General features: G+C 42.0%; 1 protein-coding gene across 1 annotated transcript in view; it reads right to left on the bottom strand.

Annotated features, from left to right (window-relative positions):
* Nucleotides 1-6,543: 6,543 nt before the first annotated feature.
* The window catches only part of LOC115471220 (chymotrypsinogen A-like), a 35,977-nt gene continuing 19,024 nt past the window's right edge, over nucleotides 6,544-23,496 (bottom strand). The window contains exons 5-7 of the mRNA XM_030204925.1: nucleotides 15,619-15,793; nucleotides 9,435-9,568; nucleotides 6,544-6,880 (exon numbers count right to left, since the gene is read on the bottom strand). Of these exons, the coding sequence (XP_030060785.1) occupies nucleotides 6,719-6,880; nucleotides 9,435-9,568; nucleotides 15,619-15,793 (471 nt within the window). The 3' untranslated portion in view covers nucleotides 6,544-6,718. The remainder of the gene's footprint in view (nucleotides 6,881-9,434; nucleotides 9,569-15,618; nucleotides 15,794-23,496) is intronic.

Here is a 23,496-nt window from a genome sequence, read left to right as displayed (position 1 = left end):
TCATACTCACTATCAATAAACCTTCATACAGATTGTACGTCTTTCCGGATGAAGCTTGCCCATACCTTGAATGTAGTCTGTTTGCACATTGAGGAGACTGGCCCCCACACTGCATCTGTCCCTCCTCACGGTATGTTTATATGTATACCAATGGCCCATGTTCCAGTACAGAGGAGCATGTAAGCCTGATCTCAATTCTCTTGGAAAGTTGTTTCTTAGTTGTTTACCTGCTTGGGGTGACATATCCTGGCATGATATCCTCTGTAACACCATTCAAGGTGGGTGTGGAGATTCCTCATTAAGGTGGAACAATGTGTAGCTTTCACAGATAGCTTTCTCAAATTCACCAGCATCACAAGTGGGGGAAGAAAGCAATGCCTGCATTGAGTGCACTTCAGGATTCTGTATGGCTAATGTCCCAAACTGAGGACAGGGGTATGGTTCATATGTTACGGTGTGAGGAGCCCATCAGATGCCCTAGGAGGAGTGTCATGAGAGAGGGATCTGAGCCACAACTCCAACGTCCCTCATGTGGCTGATGTGTTCTGAGCTGGCCTGAACACTGAGCAGCTGCCATGTTCACTCCCAGAAATACAGTGTACTATCCAGAGGCGTAGCTAGGTTTTGACGTCTGGGGGAGCAGACTTTTGTAAAATAGGCGCCAGAAGGGTAGGCCGGCCATAGCATGCCTCAGCAGAGAAGGTGCAACTAGACATTCATAGAAAGGTCAAGGCATTGCTAATGCGCCCCAAGCCTAGGGGACACTGGTGGCTGCTTTAGAGTCTCATTGGGATTAGCACATTTTCCAAGGGGAATGTACCTAGGCTCTGACTCTCCTATAAAGGTAACAACCAAATAGGAACTTCTCTGACCTTTTACAATGTACAGCCAAGTGCAAACACAAATACAAACATAGACAGAAGAAATATTTTTTTACCCGCAGCCTATTATATTAGCATTGCAAGACGTTGGAATTTGTGTACTGTGAAATGGAATTTCATACAATAGGCTGCAGTTAGAAAAATGCTAAGGTGGATTTAGTGACAGTGCTGGGACAGTCCTGAATCTGAATTTACAGAAATACAGGTTAATAAATACAAAGCAAGGCGCAGAGAGCAATGCATGCTGCTGGTCCACAACACACTTCCTTGGTTAAGAACAATTGGTCTAGGCACATGCAGAAACACACCTGGTACAAAATAGGGAGACCACAAAAAACATTCAGAAAAACTGAAATGGTGACCCCTCTCCCCTCTATCCAAGAAAGCTAGGCTCTATAAGTAGTGCAGTATCAGTACACGAGAAACAGAAATGCATTTTCTCCTGTACTCTACAAAATACTCTGGCTATAGGGACTCCCCCTCACCCCCTGTATTCGTGCAGAGGTGCTTTCACCTAGTAAAGGGTCACCAAAACAGACATCAGATGCAGATGTGATTCCGTGTGCCCCAATGAGTTTAATTTTACTTCCATTTAATTTCAGCATATTCCATCACTTGGTCTGGAGGTTGCTTCAGCTTTAGCTCATTTTCTCCCTTGCCTTGTGTCTGTAAGTCGTTCTTGGCCAATTATCCAGAGGCCTAACTGGTTACAAAGTAGGACCCCCCCCCCCCAGGCCAGCAGTGTGTTTCTAACTCCTTAATGGCAAACATGAGCAGGAGCCCTTTGTACAGGGCAAAGCTGAGACAATGTGCTCAGCAGGTGCTTAAGGCCACAGAGAACCTGGAACCACACTATATAGTTGTTTTAGATGATGCAGCATATGGATGCTTACCTGGTAAGCCAATAGATGTGAAGGCCTAGTGGTGGTTCACATATTCTACTCTCCTTTAATGTCAAAGTGTATAGCAACTCCCCTTTGTTGAAGGTGAGCAGGGACACTCCACTGCACCCTGATAATGAGGTCTCTGATCTTTGTGACCAGAGGAAGCTAATATAGCATATCAGGTATGACAGGGTGAGCTTATTCCATTGGGAACACTGGTCTGGATACCTAACTGTATACTATGGCTGATAGGTACCCCTTGTGTTACACCATCAACATCACTTAACACGGTTTTAAGTACTGCACAAAGAGGGACACTCATGACTTATTGAGGGCAGTATTTTATAGTTCACTTGTTTGACTAGCTGGCTGACAATTGCATGCTAGTAGGGGAGTGGGGACAGGTAGGCTCAGTCACAGTACCTGATACCATGTTCTACATGCTCCTTTAGGTCCAGGAAAGGAATGTGTTTGAATCTACTTTGTGAACCTTTGGACTGTGAATATAGTAGATAGGCTCCCCTTCTTGTACACCTGTAACCCTTTATCTCTCACCTGTGTCCTACTTAATTGCTAGATCCTTTTCATGTATAATGTACAGATCATCTTCAACCTGTCCTGGGGAAACAAGTTAGTTTGGTTGTCAGCATATTAAGAACTCGTAACTTCAATGTTTATGTAATGTATCCTAGGCATACAAATGAAACTCATGGCTATTCATTTAGCCAATCCCGACAACCCAACTGCCTGGGTCTCCCCTAGGACAGGTAGGTTTGAGATCCTGTGGTCTGATAGAATATCATGTTGCATTTCCAGATTAAACAAATAGTTGTATATTGCTGACAGTTCATTCTTGAGTAACATTTCCATGATTGCCACAGGGGGAGGATGGAAATCTCTGCTGGATGAGACACACCAGTGGAAGTAGCCCTCTGTGAAGGGTACAGAGAGGCTATTGAAACTCTCTGCAGCCTCTGTCAGCCAAGTAATATGCCAGCAGAATGTGAGATGTGCATAAAGATTTGATGAATGTTGTTTTGCTAACTTCATGCAATATTCTGTCTTTTCGAATGTACTCATAGGAGACGTGCAATACATATGAGAGTTTGGAACAACCTGTTTGCAATGTGCAGAGAGAGAGCATGTTTACAGTTCAGTCATACACATTGTGTGCCTTAAGTACATAAGTACATAAGTAATGCCACACTGGGAAAAGACCAAGGGTCCATCGAGCCCAGCATCCTGTCCACGACAGCGGCCAATCCAGGCCAAGGGCACCTTCTACTTCATTAGGAATTAACTAGCAATCGGGACCACAATAGCAGTATTCTAGGGCTCTCCTGTCCATAAGTTGAGGTGAGTGAAACATTTGATTAACATAGTCATTTGGTCTTGTTGGCTCCTTGATGTGAGCAATAGTAGCTGGGGTACCACACATAGTTCAAAGAGGAACAACTTTGGTCAGCACATTGTAATGGCAGAGGTAGTTTCTTAGCATGGTCATCCACATTGAATGTAAGCTTAAAGTTAATAATTATTATTCAGAGTTTGTTTCTGTTTAACATCAATATCTGTTCTCTTGTCCAAATTCCACCAATGCCCATCCAAGGGTACAGTAGCAATACTTTCCAAATAGAGGAATATTGATTTTCCCCAGCAAGGGGGTGGAACTGGCTGGACCCTGGCCTGCACACACACCTAGGCTTGCATATTTATGGAGCCACTGATAGAATAACCATCAGGTGTATTTGTGGACCATGCACATGGGCCATGTGTTTGGGCCAGGCATATTGATGGTAAGTGGGTGTATCATAAGACCTACTGGAGGTTCTGCCTTTATGGATTTAGCGACATCTGTTAGCAGTGCTGAGCTCTGTGTTGTACCATTACAGCTTGGCAGTTCACTTTTACTGCTTGATCTTTTTATCTGTCCTGTAACATGTCCTTTCACACCTGTACTGGTGCTTTGTGGATGTGTTCAGGTTGTTCATAGTCTCCCCTGTCTGGCACAGATTTGGACTTAGAGCTGGGTTCTGGGTCTTGTGTCAACCCTCACTCAAGGATAACTAGTTCTATGTCTTGTGGTTTTGGCTTTCCCACATAGTCCAGACTGAGTGCAGGATACATCATGTGTCATATTAGGGATCAACTGTGAGGGTATATATAGGCTGTGTGCATTTAGTGGTGTATTTTGGAAGCAGGCTGTGAAACACTCCCTAACTTTGATATGAGACTGGCCCACAGTGGAGAGGATAGGATATAGGTCAATGTCTAGATACTTTGCTGTGTGTGATGAATGTTATAGCTGCCCATAGTAATGTCCCCAGGGCAGGCAACATGTATATTGATACCAGATAAACAGGACACACCTGATTTATGTGAACGATCAACATGTGTGGTTTTTTTTTAAAGTTTAACAGTCATAAAACTATATATAATGGAAGGGTGAGGGATGGCAGAGATGGGGAAGAGAGGGATGGTGGTGGGATAGTACAACCCCCCCCCCCCCCTCGGAGGAGCTGGCCCACCATGTGAGTCTGTGAGGCAAGGACCATCAGGCATTTTTAGGCCTGATGATCCCTGCCCACACCAGGGCCAATGTCAAGTTGGCCACTGTCAGGACCAGGTTTTCCAACGAACCATGCACCAGGGGCAGATTGACCGGGCAGCTGAGCAGTGCCCGAGGGCCCAGAGGCTCTGCCTGGATGCCTGCTGCTCTCCCCACTCCCACCCAATACCTTTCTACTGCTGCAGCCACCACCACTGCTGCTGCTGTTTCAGCATTGGCGGCATAAACAGAGAAAAAGATTGCGGGGCCGCACTGTTCCTACTCATATTCAACATCTGTCCCCCTCCCTCCTCCATCCAGCATCCGCCCCTCCTCCCCCCAGCATCTGTCCCATCTCTCCTCCCTTCCATCCGGCATCTGTAACCCCTCCCCCTCCATTCTCCATCCAGCTTCTGTCCCCCTCCATCCAGTGTCTGTCTTTTGTTTCAGCCCCCCCAACACCCAACCCTACTGGACACCCCTACTGCCACTGGTGCATCAGGCTGTCCCCATTCCCACCTAAATATTAATTTCACCTATCATTTCCCCCAATTTTCAGGATTTATTTGGGGGGGGGGGGGTTCACCTAGTCATGTTTTAGGCTTGAAAATTTGATTGTATATGTGTTAATTCTTAGCCTTTCTGTTATAGAATTACTCTTTGTATGTATAAGACTCCCAGATATTGATTAAAAAAGCATTTATATCTTTATCATAGTATAGCCAAGAGGCTAGAACAGCAGGGTTCAAGACAAGTATCTGCCCAGGTGGGAACATTTGAGGGACAGGTCAGGGTGTTTGTGTGGCAGGCAGGAGAGCAGTACTGGCAGGCCAATGTTAATATGTGTCCCAGCTTGAGACCCATCCACTGGAATAGTGGTGGGCCGAGTTACATAGCTTAAACTGCTGAAAAGCACTGGCTAGGCCTGAAAATCTGATGATGGCCTTGTAGCTGAGCGCCAGCGAAAGCAGGTCCGCTTGGTGAGCCTTATTAAAAAATTGTGTGATAGTCAAATACAGGGTAAGAGCTAAGATGGAGGAATTAATGGCAAGGATTGTAAGAAGTTTGGTTCATAAGATGGAGTCTGTCTTTGTAAAGATGGCACCTAGAATCACAAGATATAAAACTGATCTCTCCATATTAGAAAAGATGTTTACAAGACAGGAAACTGTCATTATTAAGAAATTTCAGGGGGGGGGGAAGATGTGTGTGGTAGGAAGGGAAAGTTCAATTAGTTTGCTACAATGCCCAGGTTAAGTGGGAAGCCGTCTAAAGGAGATGAAACGGCGAGATGGTCTGGGGGGGGGGGCGTGTATGTGAATCGGTAGTTGGGACTTCGGTATACTGGGTGGTCAGGGTAGTATTCGTGGAAGGAGGAACGTCACTATCAGGCACCAGAGGATAAGTAGGAGGGGTGGGTTGAAATTCAGACAAGGTAATATTATCCTCAGAAGTGGTTTCAAAAATGGGGACAATATGGTCTGAGCTACCACTAATATTGGGAACACTTGTAGGATGCAGAGTAGGAGGAGCAGTAAGGACAGGAGTAGTCTCAGAATTTTCAACTGGCAATGTAAGATTTCCAGCCGGAAATTCAGTCGCGGTGGGTGTGTTTGCTAACAGGGTGGTGTTACTGGTACTAAACCTTATGGTGGGGGCAGGGGTGTGTTTTTGGGTGTGTGTCTTGGTGTGGTATTTTCTTTGGGCGTTGTGTAGGCTGCTGGAGTAGTTGCTAGTACAGTAGCGTCTCCAACGGGCAAGGTAAAGTTACCAGTTGGAGAGGCACTGAGGGTGGGCAGATAGTCACTTAGGTTTCTGTTGGTAGTGAAAGTGAACAGTGTAGTAAAAAACAACACCAAACCTATGCAAAATATGATAAAACACACAAGTCCACACTCAGTGTCCACTGTATCCTGCCCCCTCCGACATGAAGTTTGCATCACAGGGGGCAGGACACAGCAACTTAGGTTGTAAACCCTCTGGGACCTATCTACTGTTGTTATAACTGAATTTAAATGTTTCTTGCATATGGGTTTGAAAGGTGAGTAATAAATACAGTAAATTAAAATAAATATATTTAAACAAATAGCTAAATGTTTCTTGCATATGGGTTTGGAAAGGTGAGTAAAAAAATACAATAAAATAAATATATTTAACTAATAAGTAAAACAGTTTCAAATGAAGGGAAAGTCATTTTATTATTTTGCAAATACAACCATTGAGATCTGACATTCTAAACACAAGGGACAGGTAAAAGTTCTAGTTTTTGCATACAGCTGCCCACAAGGTGTTCCATTTTGATATAGTGCTGCCTATGTTTGTGCTGACATTTAACTGTTACATTCTTCTAGATGTTATAGTGCCATGCTTCCTGGATTCCTATGTTTCTCTTGTTCTTTTTGCTTTTAATTAGCCGCAATAGTTTCCTCAATCCATCCAAGTGCATAGGTGATCCTGGCATACACAGCAGGAAAGTTCACATTACAGGAACTGGATCCCCAGGAGACAATGCCAACCAGATGCCATACATCCTTGGTCTTGATCACCAGAGGGCCACCAGAGTCACCCTAGGAAGAGAGAAAGAGCACTGTTCTATCAAAAATCTCTTAGGAGGTCTTTTACAAAGTAGTGGTGTAATGGAAGTGAATTTTAAAGATTGTTTTTCAACTGTGCCTTGATAGACCAGTGCACTCAGAGTGGACAAGACCCCACAGACAGTCCGCCCAGCTTTTTGTTTCTTTTGATCCCAACAGGATGGGGGTCGCCATCGGGAAACACACCATTTCAATTTGGCTGGTAGATTGCATTTCTTTTATTTATGCCCAGGTTGGGCTGGCCTTGGAGGGTCATGTGGCTCCATGACCCTCCAAGGCCATGGCTGTGTTGGTAGCCCACTTGCAGTCAGTCTCCATTGAAGAAATTTGCAAGGCTGCAACATGGTCTTCAGTCCACACATTCACATCACACTACTGCCTTGAGCAAGAGACCCAACTCAACAGTCGGTGTTGCAGAATAGAATCCAACTCCACCCTCCTAGGCCTGATTTATTCTGTTCCAGGTTGCACCCTCATTCAGACTGTATATAGTTTCAGGTTAATCTGTGTTATGTCCTTGCCATTGTGAGGCTCAATTGACCAATGTTTGTTTTGGGTGAGCCTGGATGCTAGGGATTCCCCACTTATGAGGATAGAAGCCTGCTTGTCCTCAAAAGATGAAGAAACTTACCTGTAGCAGGTATTCTCCGAGGACAGCAGGCTTCATATTCTCACAGTCCCTCCCACCTCCCCTTGGAGTTGTCTCCTTATTTTTCTTTATTTTTTGCTTAGTATTAAACTGAGGAGACCGCATTCATGCGACGTGTGGGAAGGCACTCGCGCGTTTGTGGTGAAGCACGGCTCGCGCTCCACAAAGCTCTCTTTTTTATACTATGGCAAAAGCTGATCAGCGTCACCCACTTGTGAGAATATAAAGCCTGCTGTCCTCCAATAGCACCTGCTACAAGCAAGTATCTTCACTTTTTATAAAATATTCCAATACATATGTAGAGTACACACATATATTTATACCTGTGGTGGGGTGGTATAAGGTTGGAGCAGAAAACTATCTGAGAAGCGGAAATATTCAACTCTGTTATCCTATCTAGGCCAGAAAAATAGTAGAATATTACCATTATCCCCAGATTTTATATAGTGCGACCAGAGTTGCATGCACAAATCAGGTCATATTCTGTTTTGCGAGTGCAACTTAATTATCTTAACAAGCCAATCCGTGCTGATAATTGCCACTTCACAGGCAATTATTGATTCTAATTGGTATTAATTTGAATTTATGCGCAGAACTTGCTAAGTGTATTCTATAAAGTTCTGCATGTAAACTCTAAGATGCTGAACAGAAATGGTGGTGCATGGGTGTTTCTAAAATCATGCGCGCTGATATAGAATACACCCACTCCACACCTAACTTAGTCACTGGCATTTACACCAAGTTTTACTCTCTCTCCCTCCCTCTCTCTCTCTCTCTCTCTCTCCTCAAGCCCCATGTCCATTATCTCTCTCTCACTTTCTTCCCTCCCCTCCTTCCCATTGTCCAATATCTCTTCCTCCTTCCCCATCCGTTTTCCATGAGTAGTCACACAAACTTGGTGGTCAGCAGCCCCAAGCTGTTCTCATGGTGGCTGGAGCTCACCACCTCCACCTTAGCTTCCACCTGTGGCCCCTCCGGTTCTGCTCACAGGTCTTCAGCTCATTCCTCTCCCTGCACCCAGGGTTCAGCATCTACTTTCCCTCTCAATCCTCCCCCCTCCCCCAGGTCTATCTTAAAGATGGCATGGAGGAGTAGCCCAATGGTCAGTGTAATGGCCTGAGAACCAGGGAAACTTGGTTCGATTCCCACTGCTGCTGTTATGACTCTGGGCAAGTCATTTAACCCTCCACTGCCCCAGGTACAAAATAAGTACCTGTATATAATATGTAAACCGATTTGATTGTAACTACAGAAAGGTGGTATATGAAATTCCATCTCCGTTCCTTTCTATGAGTCCCTGGCAGCAATGCACAGACACAGCCTGCGGCCTGCTCTATAGCTTTCCCCCTGACCTGCCTTAGCCATGCAGCAACAGGAATGGGCAGGCCAGAAGGGAAGTTTCAGAGCAAGCCACAGGCATCGCTGCCGGGGACCGATAGAAGACCACCTTTAAGGTAGACCTGATGGGAATGTTGAATCATGTGCAGGGGCAAAGATGCCAGATTACACCAAGGACTGGGGTTTGGAGTGCAGAGGAGGTAAGAGATGCTGCAACATGATTAATTTTATTAGCTGCAATTAATTATTTTGAATCACAACTCATAAATAACATCTTAATCACGGAGTTAACTGCAATTAACGTGCAGCTCTATATATCAGAACAGAAGTTTTCAGTTTAATTTCATGTAGTTTTTTGGAATGTCCAGGTTGGGGCGATCACAATTTCCGGAGTAATTTACAAGTCCTACCTAGATACCCTATTCAAAATTGGGCTTAAGGTCTTAGTCCACTCTAAGTGGAATGCAGTATCTAACAAAAGTAATGTATTCTAATGTTGATCTGCAGTAATTAGTATCTACTGTTGGGTATTGTACTTACATGGCAAGAAGAGGCACCAGCTGCACCCCCACAGATCATGGATTCGTTCACTGTGTCACCCCATTGTGCCTTGCAGTCTTCCTCGCTCACTAGGGGCAGTGCTACCTGCTGTAGTCGGATAGCACTATCAAATGCTATAACAAGCAAAATAGAAAGTTTGTCAGAGGTCAGTCTTCTGTTTAAATGAAAAGATTTATAGACTACTTTCTAAAGGAAAATGGTTTATGAGATTGCTTTGGCTCTGTGTATGCATATTCTTCTAATAACTTTTTGGTGTACTATCCACATGAAATTTTCAGGACATGTCTGGGAGGACATGAGAACTCTAACATAGATTTTATTTTCCAATTCATGCATATATGGAGACAGTGGGCTTGTAACACAGGCTCTGAAAGCTCCTGACTGCGCTATGTACATAAGTATTTCAATTACTGGGAAAGACCAAATGTCCATCAAGCCCAGCATCCTGTTTCCAACAGTGGCCAATCCAGGTTACAAATACCTGGCAAGATCCCAAAAAAGTACAAAACATTTTATACTGCTTATCCCAGAAATAGTGGATTTTCCCCAAGTCCATTTAATAATGGTCTATGGACTTTTCCTTTAGGAAGCTGTCCAAACCTTTTTTTTAAACTCCGCTAAGCTACCCACCTTTACCACATTCTCTGGCAACAAATTCCAGAGTTTAATTACACATTGAGTGAAGAAACATTTTCTCCAATTCGTTTTAAATTTACTACATTGTAGCTTCATCACATGCCCCTTGTCCTAGTATTTTTGGAAAGAGTAAACAGACGTTCAACTCCACTCATTAATTTATAGACCTCTACCATATCTCCCCTCAGCCGCCTTTTCTCCAAGCTGAAGAGCCCTAGCCGCTTTAACCTTTCCTCATAGGGAAGTCGTCCCATCCCCTTTATCATTTTCGTCGCCCTTCTCTGTACCTTTTCTAATTCCACTATATCTTTTTTGAGATGCGGCGACCAGAATTGAACACAATATTCGAGGTGCGGTCGCACCATGGAGCGATACAAAGGCATTATAACATCTTCATTTTTGTTTTCCATTCCTTTCCTAATAATACCTAACATTCTGTTTGCTTTCTTAGCCGCAGCAGCACACTGAGCAGAAGGTTTAAATGTATCATCAATGACTTCACCTAGATCCCTTTCTTGGTCTATGACTCCTAACGTGGAACCTTGCATGACGTAGCTATAATTCGGGTTCCTCTTTCCCACATGCATCACTTTGCACTTGCTCACATTTAACATCATCTGCCATTTAGATGCCCCGTCTCGTAAGGTCCTCTTGTAATTTTTCACAATCCTCCCGCGATTTAACAACTTTGAATAACTGTGTGTCATCAGCAAATTTAATTACCTCACTAGTTACTCCTATCTCTAGGTCATTTATAAATATGTTAAAAAGCAGCGGTCCCAGCACAGACCCCTGGGGAACCCCACTAACTACCCTTCTCCATTGAGAATACTGACCATTTAACCCTACTCTCTGTTTTCTATCTTTTAACCAGTTTTTAATCCACAATAGAATACTACCTCCTATCCCATGACTCTCCAATTTCCTCTGGAGTCTTTCATGAGGTACTTTGTCAAACGCCTTCTGAAAATCCAGATAGACAATATCAACCGGTTTACCTTTATCCTTTATGGGGAGAATGATGAGGAAAATGCAGACCTTCTAAACAAATACTCTGTTCTGTGTGTTCACAGAGGAAAATCCTGGAGAAGGACCATGGTTGGCTAAGCGTAAATAAAGGAATGGAGTAGATATCCCACCATTCACAGAAGAAAGTGTATATGGACAGCTTGAAAAACTGAAGGTAGACAAAGCTATGGGGCCAGATGGGATGCAGACTTCTTAGAAAAAAACCTGGCAAGACCTCTTAGAAAAAAACTGGTGAGACCTCTTAAGGATTTATTTAATAGATCATTAGAGATAGGAGAGTTTTTGCAGATTTGGAGAAAAGCAGATGTGGTCCCACTTCACAAAAGTGGAGACAGGGAAAAAGTAGGAAACTACAGGCCGATAAGTCTCACCTCGGTGGTCAAAAACCAATGGAAACACTGCTGAAAGCAAGGATAATGAACCTCCTGGAATCCAGTGGGTTGCAGGATCTGAGGCACCATGGTTTTACCAAAGGAAAATCTTGCCAAATGAATCTGATTGATATCTTTTATTGGGTGACCAGAGAGCTGGATAATGGTCATGTGCTGGATGTGGTCTATTTGGATTTCAGCAAAGCCTTTGATATGGTTCCTCACAGGAGGCTCATGAATAAACTGAGTGGGATGAAGTTGGGACCCAAAGTGGTGAAAAGGATTGGTAACTGGTTGACTGACAAACATCAATGGGTGGTAGTAAATGGAATCCACTCAGAGGAAAGAAAGGTGAGTAGTGGAGTGCCTCGGGGTTTGGTGCTGGGGCTGATTCGCTTTAATATGTAAATCCAGAGAAGACTAAGTTTATGCTGTTGTCCAATCACCCTGATCCTTTACTGAATTATATTCAGTTAAACAAACAAAATATATGTTATCTTCTGTTGTTAAAATTTTAGGGGATAGAACATTTTATGTGGATAGAACTCTCTTGATTCACATATCAATGCTTTAGTTAAAGGCTTATTTTTCTTACTGAGAAAACTCAGACAAGTGAGATGTCTTTTTGAAACTGATAAACTCAGACTTCTAGTTCAATCTTTGATATTGTCAAAGCTAGATTATTGCAATTTGATTTTCTTAGGAGGTGCAAAACACAAGTTAAGAAAGCTTCAGACTATACAGAATATAGTGTTGTGTTTAATATTCTTTTTGGGAAAATCGAATAGCATTACACTGGCTGCCAATAGAGGCTAGGGTCTTGTTTAAGTTTGTTTTTAATGCAAAATTTTAGATGGTGCTGTTCCATATTATATGTTGGACAATTTTCAGTTTACATCTCTGTCTAGGTCTCAGAGAATTATGAATAATTCTCCTTTTACTTTTCCTTCTGCTAAAGGTTGTAAGAGACTGAAAATCCATGAATTATTGTTGGCATATCAAGCCCCTAAACTCTGGCAAAAACTCTCAATATGTTTCTCTCAATCTCATTCTTATGTCCTATTTAGGCGGAATCTTAAAACCTGTATTTTTCAGAAATTTGTTCTGTCTAAATAACCAGAGTTACTGATGATAATCAATTTATGCGTAATTCCTGGGAGATCGTCTCATCTCCTTAATGACTATTTTGAACAAATATCATTGTTATGTTATGAGAGACACTTCTGAAGGGTTAGGGGAAATGATTTGCCTTTTTGCGGATGACATGAAGGTTAACAACAGAGTGGCCACCCAAGAGGGAGTTTAAATTAGCATGCTTGATTTTCAAAATGTTGATGGTTCTGCGCCATAATATTTGTTTAGGTTAATTTGTTTTCCCTGTGCTCGTAAGTGTATTGAAAGCCTGAGATCTGTTTAATCTTTTACTGCCTTCTTTCACTGGTATTAGATTTAAACACGTTTTAGAATAGTCTTTTTATTTTTCAGGGACCTCAATTTTGGCTATCATTACCTCAGGCCCTATGTGGTTCTCTCAGCTATTTTTCCTTTAGGAAACAGTTAAAGACATATTTGTTTAAATTATATTTGTCATAGATCCTGGTTCTTAATTTCTTTGCCTTTTTTTAAATTTTTTTGTTAAACCGCTTTGAACTTCTATTTAGAGGGAGTTAGCAGTATACAAGAAATATATCATATCACATGTACAGCAATTAGAAGAATGGTCTAATGTTTGGCAGCTAACATTTAGTGTAAATAAGTGCAGTTATGCACCTGGGTTCAGGGCCGGGGGGGGGGGGGGGTGGTAAACAGGGCAGTTGCCCTAGGTCCCACAGCTCCAGGGGGCCCCTGCGGTCCGCCATCTCTTCTCCCTTCTTGTCACCCAGACCTGCCAAGTCTCCCGCATTGAGCAGGAGACTCCTGCTTTGGCGGTGTCACATCCGTCGCTCCCTCCGGCTGCTCCTCCTCGGGAAGCAGGAGCCGGCGTCCGCCACGACGAAGGCCAGCTTTCTTGAGGCCACGGCGGGAAGCCGGGGCTCGCCGTGGTGATGGCCGCCCAGTCCGGGGTCGAGGCCGGGGGCCGGCGATCGCGGCTGCCAGACTCTCAATCGCCGGCTATGGGGGCTGTGTTTGCGCCAGTAGGGGAAATGGCGCCGAGGCGCGATGGCCAGCGTCTCCTTCACTCTCGGGCGCGGGAACCCGAAGCTCCGCCTCAGAGGAGTTAGATTGGGAGGCCAGTACGGTAGTCCCGCCTGGGAGGTCAGACAGAGCCAATCAGAAGGGCTCTGTCGATAACCAGGTTCCGATTGGCCGGCTATGTCTACGGGGGCTGGGCGGTTGAATGCTGCACAGTATTTAAGGAGCGGGCCTGAGATAGGACATTGCTTCAGGTTCTGTTTCCCGAGGCCAGTCTCCGTTTGTTCCTGTGCTCAGTTGGTTTCCTTGTGCTTCTGGTTTTGACTTTTGGACTGTTCCTGGTTTACTCTGCTAGCCGCCTGCCTTGACCTCTTGCCTGATTCTGACTACGCTGTTAGCTGCCTGCCCTGAACTGTTGCCTGTTATTGGACGTCTCCATTTTCCATCTGCCCTCTTCTCTCCTGGTTCCAGTCTGGGTCAGTTCATCAACCCCGCGGTTCCTGAAGTCCCGTTGACCGCCTGCAGCTGGGGGCTCAACCCTTGGTGAACGGCGGTCGCCGCGGGTAAAGATTTGGGGTTGCACGGCTGTCCTTTGAGGTCCTTCGGGGCCTTGCGGGACCTAGGGCTCACCTTCCTTGCGGACAAGACAGGCGGATCATCTCCTGCACTCCTGCCAAAGCTGGAAAGTCTCCTGCTGACAGGAGAGGTTCTATAATGAAGCACTCTGCTGCACTCCTCCTCCGGCATCTTTCCCTTCCCTCCTAATTGCTGCCACCGCTCCCCCCCAAAACAGCATCTCCTCTCTACTGTGGAGGTCCGCCCTCTTTGAGGTAACTTCCTGTTTCCACTGGGGCAGGCCATGCAGCAGAGAGAGAAGGTGTTGGGCTGGCTGCAAGTTAGCGCCTGTGAATCGCTTCCGCCACCTGGCAAATTTTTAAACAAATTAAAGGTAGGCTCGGAGGAAGATATGATACAATGAGCCTGATATTCAAAATTTTGTTGTTCCCCCCTCCCCCAACACACAGTTTGGGCTCAGGCCCCGTTAAAAATGGCAGACTGGCTTTACAGCTGCTGTCAAGGCTCCTATACTGAGCCAGAGACTCCTGCTGTCCCACACATAATCAGGTAACTCTGACCCAACACAAGCTTAGGAAGCAATAGCTCCAGGAGGCAGCCTTGCACAGTGGATCTGGCCTATTGCTCAAAACGGTGACACAGATGCATGGTTTATCCTCCTTGTATCCTCTGTTGTTGGTAGGCCAAAGGTGGGGTCAGCACTAAATCCAGGTACAACTTCCTGTCTGTAGGTCTAATTTCATGCTATGAATCACAAGATCAATGAATTCCAAGTATCAACGTGGTTTGTCTGCTACTGCGTTTTTGTTTTTTTTGGGTGGGGGATAGAAGATGAGGAAGACATATTGGCAGTGAGGACAGGAGGACCAATTTGTATTAGTACCTATAATATTTGGAGGATATGGAGAATGGTATTTTTCTGGGACAGAGGAGGAAGTCAGAGAGAGAGAAGGAGGAGGAAGCTGTGTGTGTGTTGGGGGAGGGGGCAGTGCATTGGTCCTGATTTAATTGTCCATAAACTTCTTGACGTGTCTCTTATTTACTTCTAAAATTGCCATGTTAACACAAGTCACATATTATTTCATTCATGCTGGGACTAGTCCATGTACGCTGAAATCATAAATTATAATGGTACACTTTTGAACCGGCCAGTGGGTATGATATAATATATACCTTCCTTTAAAACTACACTGTTTTTCCTAGTCATTAGTGGGGGGGGGGGGGGGGGGGGGGGTCATTAGCTTTCTATTTAACATAGAAGTTAACAAAGAACAAGTGTCTGCTTGCCAGGAGAACTGTGTAAATAATCCAAAGCACAAAAGTACATATTCCTTTAATATTTCCCATATAAAATGGTCTAATATATGTGGAACTGGTTGACAACTGTTTTTGCATATTATATCATAAATTGTACGTACAATTGAGTTTATCACGCCCCCAGCCAGTGGTGACAAGCTGCGTTCCTGCTGGAAAATTATCCTTAGTAGCCAAGCAGACGGGAGATGCACGCTGATTGAACTGAATTGGAGAAGCCAATTTCACCAGAGCTACATCTGTGGTCCCAATTCCATTCCAGTCAGGATGGATAAAGACCTAGTTAAATTAAAAACAAACAACAGTTGATACTAAAGTGGAAACCTTAACACATCAGGATAAGTTACATAAAAAGGAGATTCAAAAGATAATGTCCTATCAAGAGAACTCTATGAAAGATTTGATATTTCTTAGAAGGAAGACTGAATTTCTCGAGAACTCCGTTTATAATCTTCGTTTTTAAAATTTTCCTAAATGTTTCACCATTCCTCCTTGAGACATGTTAAGGAAATATGTGAAGGATGTATTTGGAGTAGCTGAGGAAGCTATTCCTCCATTTTCCCAGATATATTATTTGCCTACAAAGGTTCAGCAGAACCAAGTTAGTCAAGATTTAGATGTCTCCGCGTTATTAGAATCTTCTGATACTGAAAGGGTAATACCATAAATGTTAATAGCAACTGTTGCATTATCACCTGACAAGAACTGGTTAATGAATTGTACTTTCAGAACAAGGAAAAAACTTTTCTTGGTCAACGTATTCAAATTTTTCCTGACGTCTCCAAAGATACTCAGAGGAGACGACAGCAATGTTTACTGATGAAACCGGGTGTACTTCAATTGGGGGCAACCTTTTTTTTAAGATACCCCTGTGTCGTTAAGTATCAGTCTATAAAATATGTTTTTTTAAACCTATCCAGCTTACAGATTTTCTAACAGCTGGGGGGTTATAAATATCTTGAAAATAGATTTTCTGGTATCAGTAAGGTAGTTAGACTAAATTAATTCCTTTAAGAAATTATGTTAATATAATTCCATTTGTTTAAGAATTTTGAATCTATATAAATGAGGAGTAATTCTGGTAGTTAGATTTGCTTCTTTTATGATTTTTGTTTTAAAGATGTTATGCCAGATTTTTTGCTTTTCTGTACAAGTATATACTTGATTATAATTAAAAATTTCATAAACAAAAAAACCCAACAATAAAACACTCAGCAGTCAACATTTAATTCTAATATTAATACTTCTGGTATGATCAGTAACTGCATCTTTTTGACTAGCAGAGCCCAAGGTGCAGCTGATAGTGATATTAGATCAGGTGTTCTCAATCAAGTCCTCAGGAACACGTTATGACAGTCTGGTATTCAGGATATCCACAATGAATTTGCAGGAGACAGATTTATTTATTTATTTATAGCGTGTATATATACCACATTTTCCCACCTAAGAGCAGGCCCAATGTGGCTTACAGGAATTTGCAGAAAGCATACATCAAGTCTACAACCAACAGTCAATGGCATTGTAGTGAAAGAGGCTAGTAAGTAATAGCAGAGGTGGGGAAATGTGGAAAGAGAAATGGAATTCAATAGACAGCGGTGCGGGGCGGGTCAGGAGCGTAAGCTTTCCCGAATAAGAGTAGAAGAGTGTGCTGAAGGAAGCAACAAAATGCACAGAGGTATGGGTGCATCCAGATTGGGACAGGATATTTGCTTTCATGGTAAGATATGTACTAGGGATTTGCATTTGTTTGAAATGGCATTTTCCATGTTGTTTCATGTCGCATTTAGGCAAAAATGACCGGAAAATAACCCAACAATGTGGTTTTATCTCTGTTTCGGAAACAGTGTGCACTCTTTCTGAAGAGTGTGCACTCCTTCCCAATGGCACCAATGCACTATTTTGCAAATGGTGTGCATCCTTTCTGACATTGCCCTGAAACAAAAAAAAGCCTATAAAAGACTCAGGAAGCTAAACAGAATTAAATTATTTTGGGCTGCACACCACTAGTCTGCACTACCATACTGGGGAAAAATAGAACATAGTAACTTAGTAGATGACGGCAGAGAAAGACTTGTACGGTCCATCCAGTCTGCCCAACAAGGTAAACTCATATGTGCTACTTTATGTGTATACCTGACCTTGATTTGTATCTGCCATTTTCAGGGCACAGACCATAGAAGTCTGCCCAGCACTAGTGCTGCCTCCCACCCCCGGCTCTGCCACCCAATCTCCGCTAAGCTTCTGAGGATCCCTTCCTTCTGAACAGGATTCCTTTATGTTTATACCACGCATTTTTTAATTCTGTTACCGTTTCATCTCCACCACCTCCCGCGGGAGGGCATTCCAAGAATCCACCACTCTCTCCGTGAAAAAATACTTCCTGACATTTTTCTTGAGTCTGCCCCCTTCAATCTCATTTTATGTCCTCAGTTCTACCGCCTTCCCATCTACGGAAAAGGTTCGTTTGCGGATTAATACCTTTCAAATATTTGAACATCTGTATCATATCACCCCTGTTTCTCTGTTTGCTGGTGCTTTGGAATCTGAAGCTTCTGTCTCTCCCCCCACCCCCCACATCGCTGCTAAAATCATAGTTTTTGAAAATTAATTGTGATCGATGTAGAGGAGTTTACCTAGGAACTGAGTCATTGCAGGGGTAATTTAATCAGTTTGATAACTGCCCTCAGCCTTCATTGGGAGTTTGAATTGATTTATTTACTTAAATATATTGCTTAATACAACAAGGTTTTAAAGCGATATACAATAATCAATAAAGTACAATATACTAATGATACAATAATACAAATAAAGCATTATAACAAATTAAAAACACAAATCATAACAAACATTTTTCTCTTTGAAAATTACCTTCAGCATCTATAAACTACTGAGAAATGTAAACGGCTATGTAAGGAGTCCAAAAGGGTGCCTATTTTATAAAGTCAACTTGGGCACCTATGCACTGTTGTAACGTAGGCTACCAGAACTTGCATTGACAGCATGCAAATGCTGATATATTTACACCTGCTTCAAAGTTATATACGCTACACACACATCTGTACATTTTATAAACTAAAACAATTAGGCAATGTAGTTTTGACCCTTGGTAAATACTAGCCACAAACCAGGATGTCTAATATACTTCATAAACTTCCCAACAAAACCCGGGTAATCAACACCAATGAAGGGTTCTTTGACCGCCTCCTTTCTGTGTTATTTATTGCTGACTTTATCTGAAGATATTTTCTGAAGATGAGTACTCTAAGAATTGTTTGATATAAATTGTGAGAGAAAATTCAATAAGACTTTACTATACCATATAAGATTTTGAAAATAATAAATAACACAGGAAGGAGGTGGATCAAAGAACCGTTGAGGATTTAAGTGTGTAAGTCTCTATGTGTAAGGACATCTTGCACAGTGCATTATGACTCAGGTTCACTGACCAACCCTTCATTGATGTTGATTACTTGGGTTTTGTTGGGAAGTCTGTGAAGTTTATTAGACATCCTGGTTTGTGGCTAGTATTTTATAAAATATGCATGTAAAACACATTATAACAGCGCCAAATCACTCCGAGAAAAACTGCACTGGCTACCAATCAAAGAACGTATCACTTTCAAAATCTGCACAACTGTCCATAAAATTATCTACGGCGAGGCACCAGGATACATGGCAGACCTTATCAACCTGCCAACCAGAAACACCACAAAATCTGCACGATCATACCTAAACCTCCACTACCCAAGCAGCAAAGCACTCAAATACAAATCCACCTATGCAACCAGTTTTTCCTACCTAAGCGCAGTAAAAACCACGCTCGACCACCTAAATTTCCGGAAAGCACTAAAGACAGACCTGCTCAGAAGAGCATACCCCACCGACCCAACATAAAAATACCTGGACACTTGTGACACAATGTAACCAAAGACCATAACGGACATTACCTGACTCTTCTTCCCCCTTTCCCTCCCTAAGTTCCCTCCAATTGTACCTACCATACATGTACCTCATTCTACCACAATATCACTTTGTATTCATTCATACTATGTATTTGTTCCGACCGGAATCGGCTAACACCATTAATGGTCATATGTCAGCCACATTGAGCCTGCAAAAAGTTGGGAAAATGTGGGATACAAATGTAACAAATAATAATAATAATAACTCAATTCTGCCCGGACTACACTCCCGGGAATATCTACATGCAGGTCACGTAAATGTGGGTGCTCACTTTCCATGCCTGTACCTTACGTGCATATATGGTTGCACAATTTTATGAAAATCTTTTTCTATGTGTAAAGCAGTCTTTACATGTGGAAAAAGATTACAAAATTACCCCCATAAAACATTGCTTAGAACTTGTTCTCTGTTTCAAATAACTCTCACCCAGTGCTAACAGAAATGCAAAGAACACCACCCTGAACCAACTTTTGCAAGAGCAAACAAACACACTCTCACCTCTGTGAAGGATGCGCCATTGAGGCTTGCTTTTGGCACCCTTGTGCATTGGTGTCCGAGCCAGTGCCTCATCTGGCTCATGCCTTAAAATGGTCTTGAATGGATGAACTAAATATGTTCCTTTTGGAACTTATTGAACAAAGAATTGAAGAAGAAAGAATCTTAGAACTTTCTACTATCATTATTTCATACATTTAGGACTAAATTCTACAACTGGTGCCTAAATATGGGAGCCAATAAAAATTAGTGCTAAGCGCTATTCTATAAATTGCGCTCAGAGTTGGGGAGCATTTATAGAATAGAGTTTGACTTGACACTGGAATCCACACCCAATTCTAAGTGCAAGAATTTATACCAACTGAAACCTGGTGTAAATTCTTGTGCCTAAATTAGGCATGAATTTCCCTTATTCTGTAACACTGCGTGTAAATTCCAGGAATGCCCCTGATCTGTTCACGCCCCTTTCATAGCTACATCCCCTTTTTGGATCTGTCCTGATCCTGGCACCTAAAAATGCGTGCTTAAATTCAAATGAATGCCAATTAGTGCCGATATTTAACACCCTGTTATTGGCACTAATTGGTTCATTTGTCAATTAAATTATGCACGCAAATTGAGCAGTTTTGAGTGCCATATATAGAATTAGGATGTTAATATAGATTTTGTTAGTGGATCTATATGTAACACTAGATAATTCAATACCTTCTAAACACACTTGGAAGTATGGTGAGGTCTGTCCAATCTAAAAAGTGAATTGTCATGCTCACGGTACTACATGCTGTCCTAACTTTATTTTAGCTAATTGGTTAGCAGTGTGAATAGCTCTGTTAACTGGTTAACCTCTGGCTCTGCCCAAGCTTCACCTGTAGGCCACTCTGGAGCTATCTGGATAGTATCAAGACAGTCAGAGAATATATTCAGTGGCTATATCTGGTTAGTGATGTTAAATATCCTCATTGGTACTCCTTCAGTTATATTTATACACCACATACACTATGTGCATATTTGTTACACTGTGATCAATTTGCATGTGTTTTTACAAGTTTAATATGTCCTGTATAGTTTTATTTGTACTGCATATATTTTTTGCATTGCGACTAATTAGTTTTATATATATTTTTTCCTCTGCTCTTTTTTTTTTTTGTTTAAATCAGACTTCTGACTTGGTGAATGCTGAAACACAGCCCATGTTGGATCTAATAAAGGACTCTTGACAATCCTATTCTTGAAAAGCCCTTGGTGCTTTTGTGTTTTTATTGTTTATGCTTTGACCCTCTCTTCTGCCATTCATTGCCTTGTGTTTGAGTGAGGGATGGCCTTCAAGAATTGGGACAATGTACTCAAAATGTTACTCAGAAGATCGTCTTCACCAGCTTCTCCAGGAACCACTGGTCTTTGAAGACAGATGAAGATTCTTTGGCTGAGAAATGGCATGACTTAATAGAATTGAAATAGGACCTGATCAGATTTGACTTACAACATGCTACATTAATCCAATATTGCAGAGTGCAACTTATATCAAGAGGACTTAGAATCCAGAAGGAGCCTCAATTATTCAAAGATAACAAGACATTTTTGGACAAATGTGCAATCCTGAACAAATGTTCCTTGGACTTAATGATTCTATTGATAGAAACATCAAAAGCAAAACTAGATGGGCTTGATATGGACCTAGCCAACAAAACTAAAAGAACAGAGGACTCAAATTTTGAAACCTATATGAGTTCTTTAAATACCAAATTGGATGGACAGGAAAAATATTTTAAAAAACATATAAGGACGCCTGACTATCCCATTCTTGAAAGGCCCCTTTGTCTTTTTATTGTTGTTTGTGCTTTGACCCTCTCTTCTGCCCTTGTACTTCTCCAGTTAGCAGCACATGTTAACCAGAAAGTGCTTTGAATATTGGCTGGTGAGTTTTTAGCCTGGATTTTAATGTTTCCAGAGACTCAGGAAGTCTATGGTAGGCAAGCAGGGCAGCAAGATTCAAAGAGCGGAGATGGGCATTAGCAATGAAGGAGGAAAACACATGAGAGAGAGAGAGCAGTGAGAGCTATGAGGAGAGTGAGCTATGATATAATGGAATTAGAAAAGTTACAGAGAAGGGCGACTAAAATGATAAAAGGGATGGGACGACTTCCCTATGAGGAAAAGCTGAAGTGGCTAGAGCTCTTCAGCTTGGAGAAAAGACGGCTGAGGGGAGATATGATAGAGGTCTGTAAAATAATGAGTGGAGTGGAACGGATAGACGTGAATCATTTGTTTACTCTTTCCAAAAATACTAGGACTAGGAGGCATGCGATGAAGCTACAAAGTAGTAAATTTAAAACAAATCAGAGAAACTTTTTCTTCACTCAATGTGTAATTAAACTCTGGAATTCGTTGCCACAGAATGTGGTAAAGGCAGTTAGCTTAGCGGGGTTTAAAAAAGGTTTGGATGACTTCCTAAAGGAAAAGTCCATAGACCATTATTAAAATGACTTGGGGAAAATCCACTGCTTTTTTCTGGGATAAGCAGCATAAAATGTATTGAACTTTTTTGGGATCTTGCCAGGTATTTGTGACCTGGATTGGCCACTGTCAGAAACGGGATGCTGGGCTTGATGGACCTTTGGTCTGTCCCAGTGTGGCAATACTTATGTACTTATGAAAGTGAGAGCCGACAGAGAGAAACCAATCTTGACCCATTTGCTCCTCTACTCCTACTTCTTATAAGTAAATGTTATAGGTTTTCACACTAATCAAAAACATTGCTGAACTCTAGTGTTTGTGATCCCAAAAATCCATTAGCCTAATCCTTTGAAAGGAGGCAGTTGGTATATATTTGCAACAGCCTTAATGAGTCCTGCTAGCAGATAGACTGCATTTCCCATTGTAGATTGACAAGTATGGAATCATCATCTCTTAGTTATTTGTGAAACTCCTTCATATAAAGCAGTTTTCAATAGCACATGGTCTGTATGTATATGTTAAACATGCTGGCATTTGGTTTGGGGGATTTCTTTGTCACCTTTGATGATATGACTGTGTAAGCTGCCAGTGAAATGTATCTTTTCTCATCTCCATAGCAACCGGAGCTTGGGAGGAGGATGGAGGAATTTTTTATTATTATTATTATTTTTTAATTTTTTATTTATGAATTTTCATTTTACATTCATGCAATAACACAAACATATGGCAATTTTGAAATATAATATTCTTAACCAAGAAAGATAGGAAAAATTATTTCTAACTTTTGTCCACAATTTGGTTCAAGAACAAACAAAATTTAAATTAGAATTAGTCAATAATAAGAAACGGAAGGATCAAACGATAAGCACAGCCGATACATAGTTGGACAATCAGGTGTTCTTATTCTACTCTTTACTCGAAATAAATTCTGACAGTTTCCCCGGTTCAAAAAATATGTAATTCAAAGAATTTAAGGAAATAACACATCTACAGGGAAACATCAAATAGAAGGTTCTACCTAAATTCAGGATTCTCGATTTTAATTGCAAAAATTCTTTCCTTCTTTTTTG

Source organism: Microcaecilia unicolor, chromosome 5, assembly GCF_901765095.1.
Source record: "Microcaecilia unicolor chromosome 5, aMicUni1.1, whole genome shotgun sequence".
NCBI classification, from domain to species: Eukaryota; Metazoa; Chordata; class Amphibia; order Gymnophiona; family Siphonopidae; genus Microcaecilia; species Microcaecilia unicolor.
This window is presented reverse-complemented; position numbering and strand designations above follow the sequence as displayed.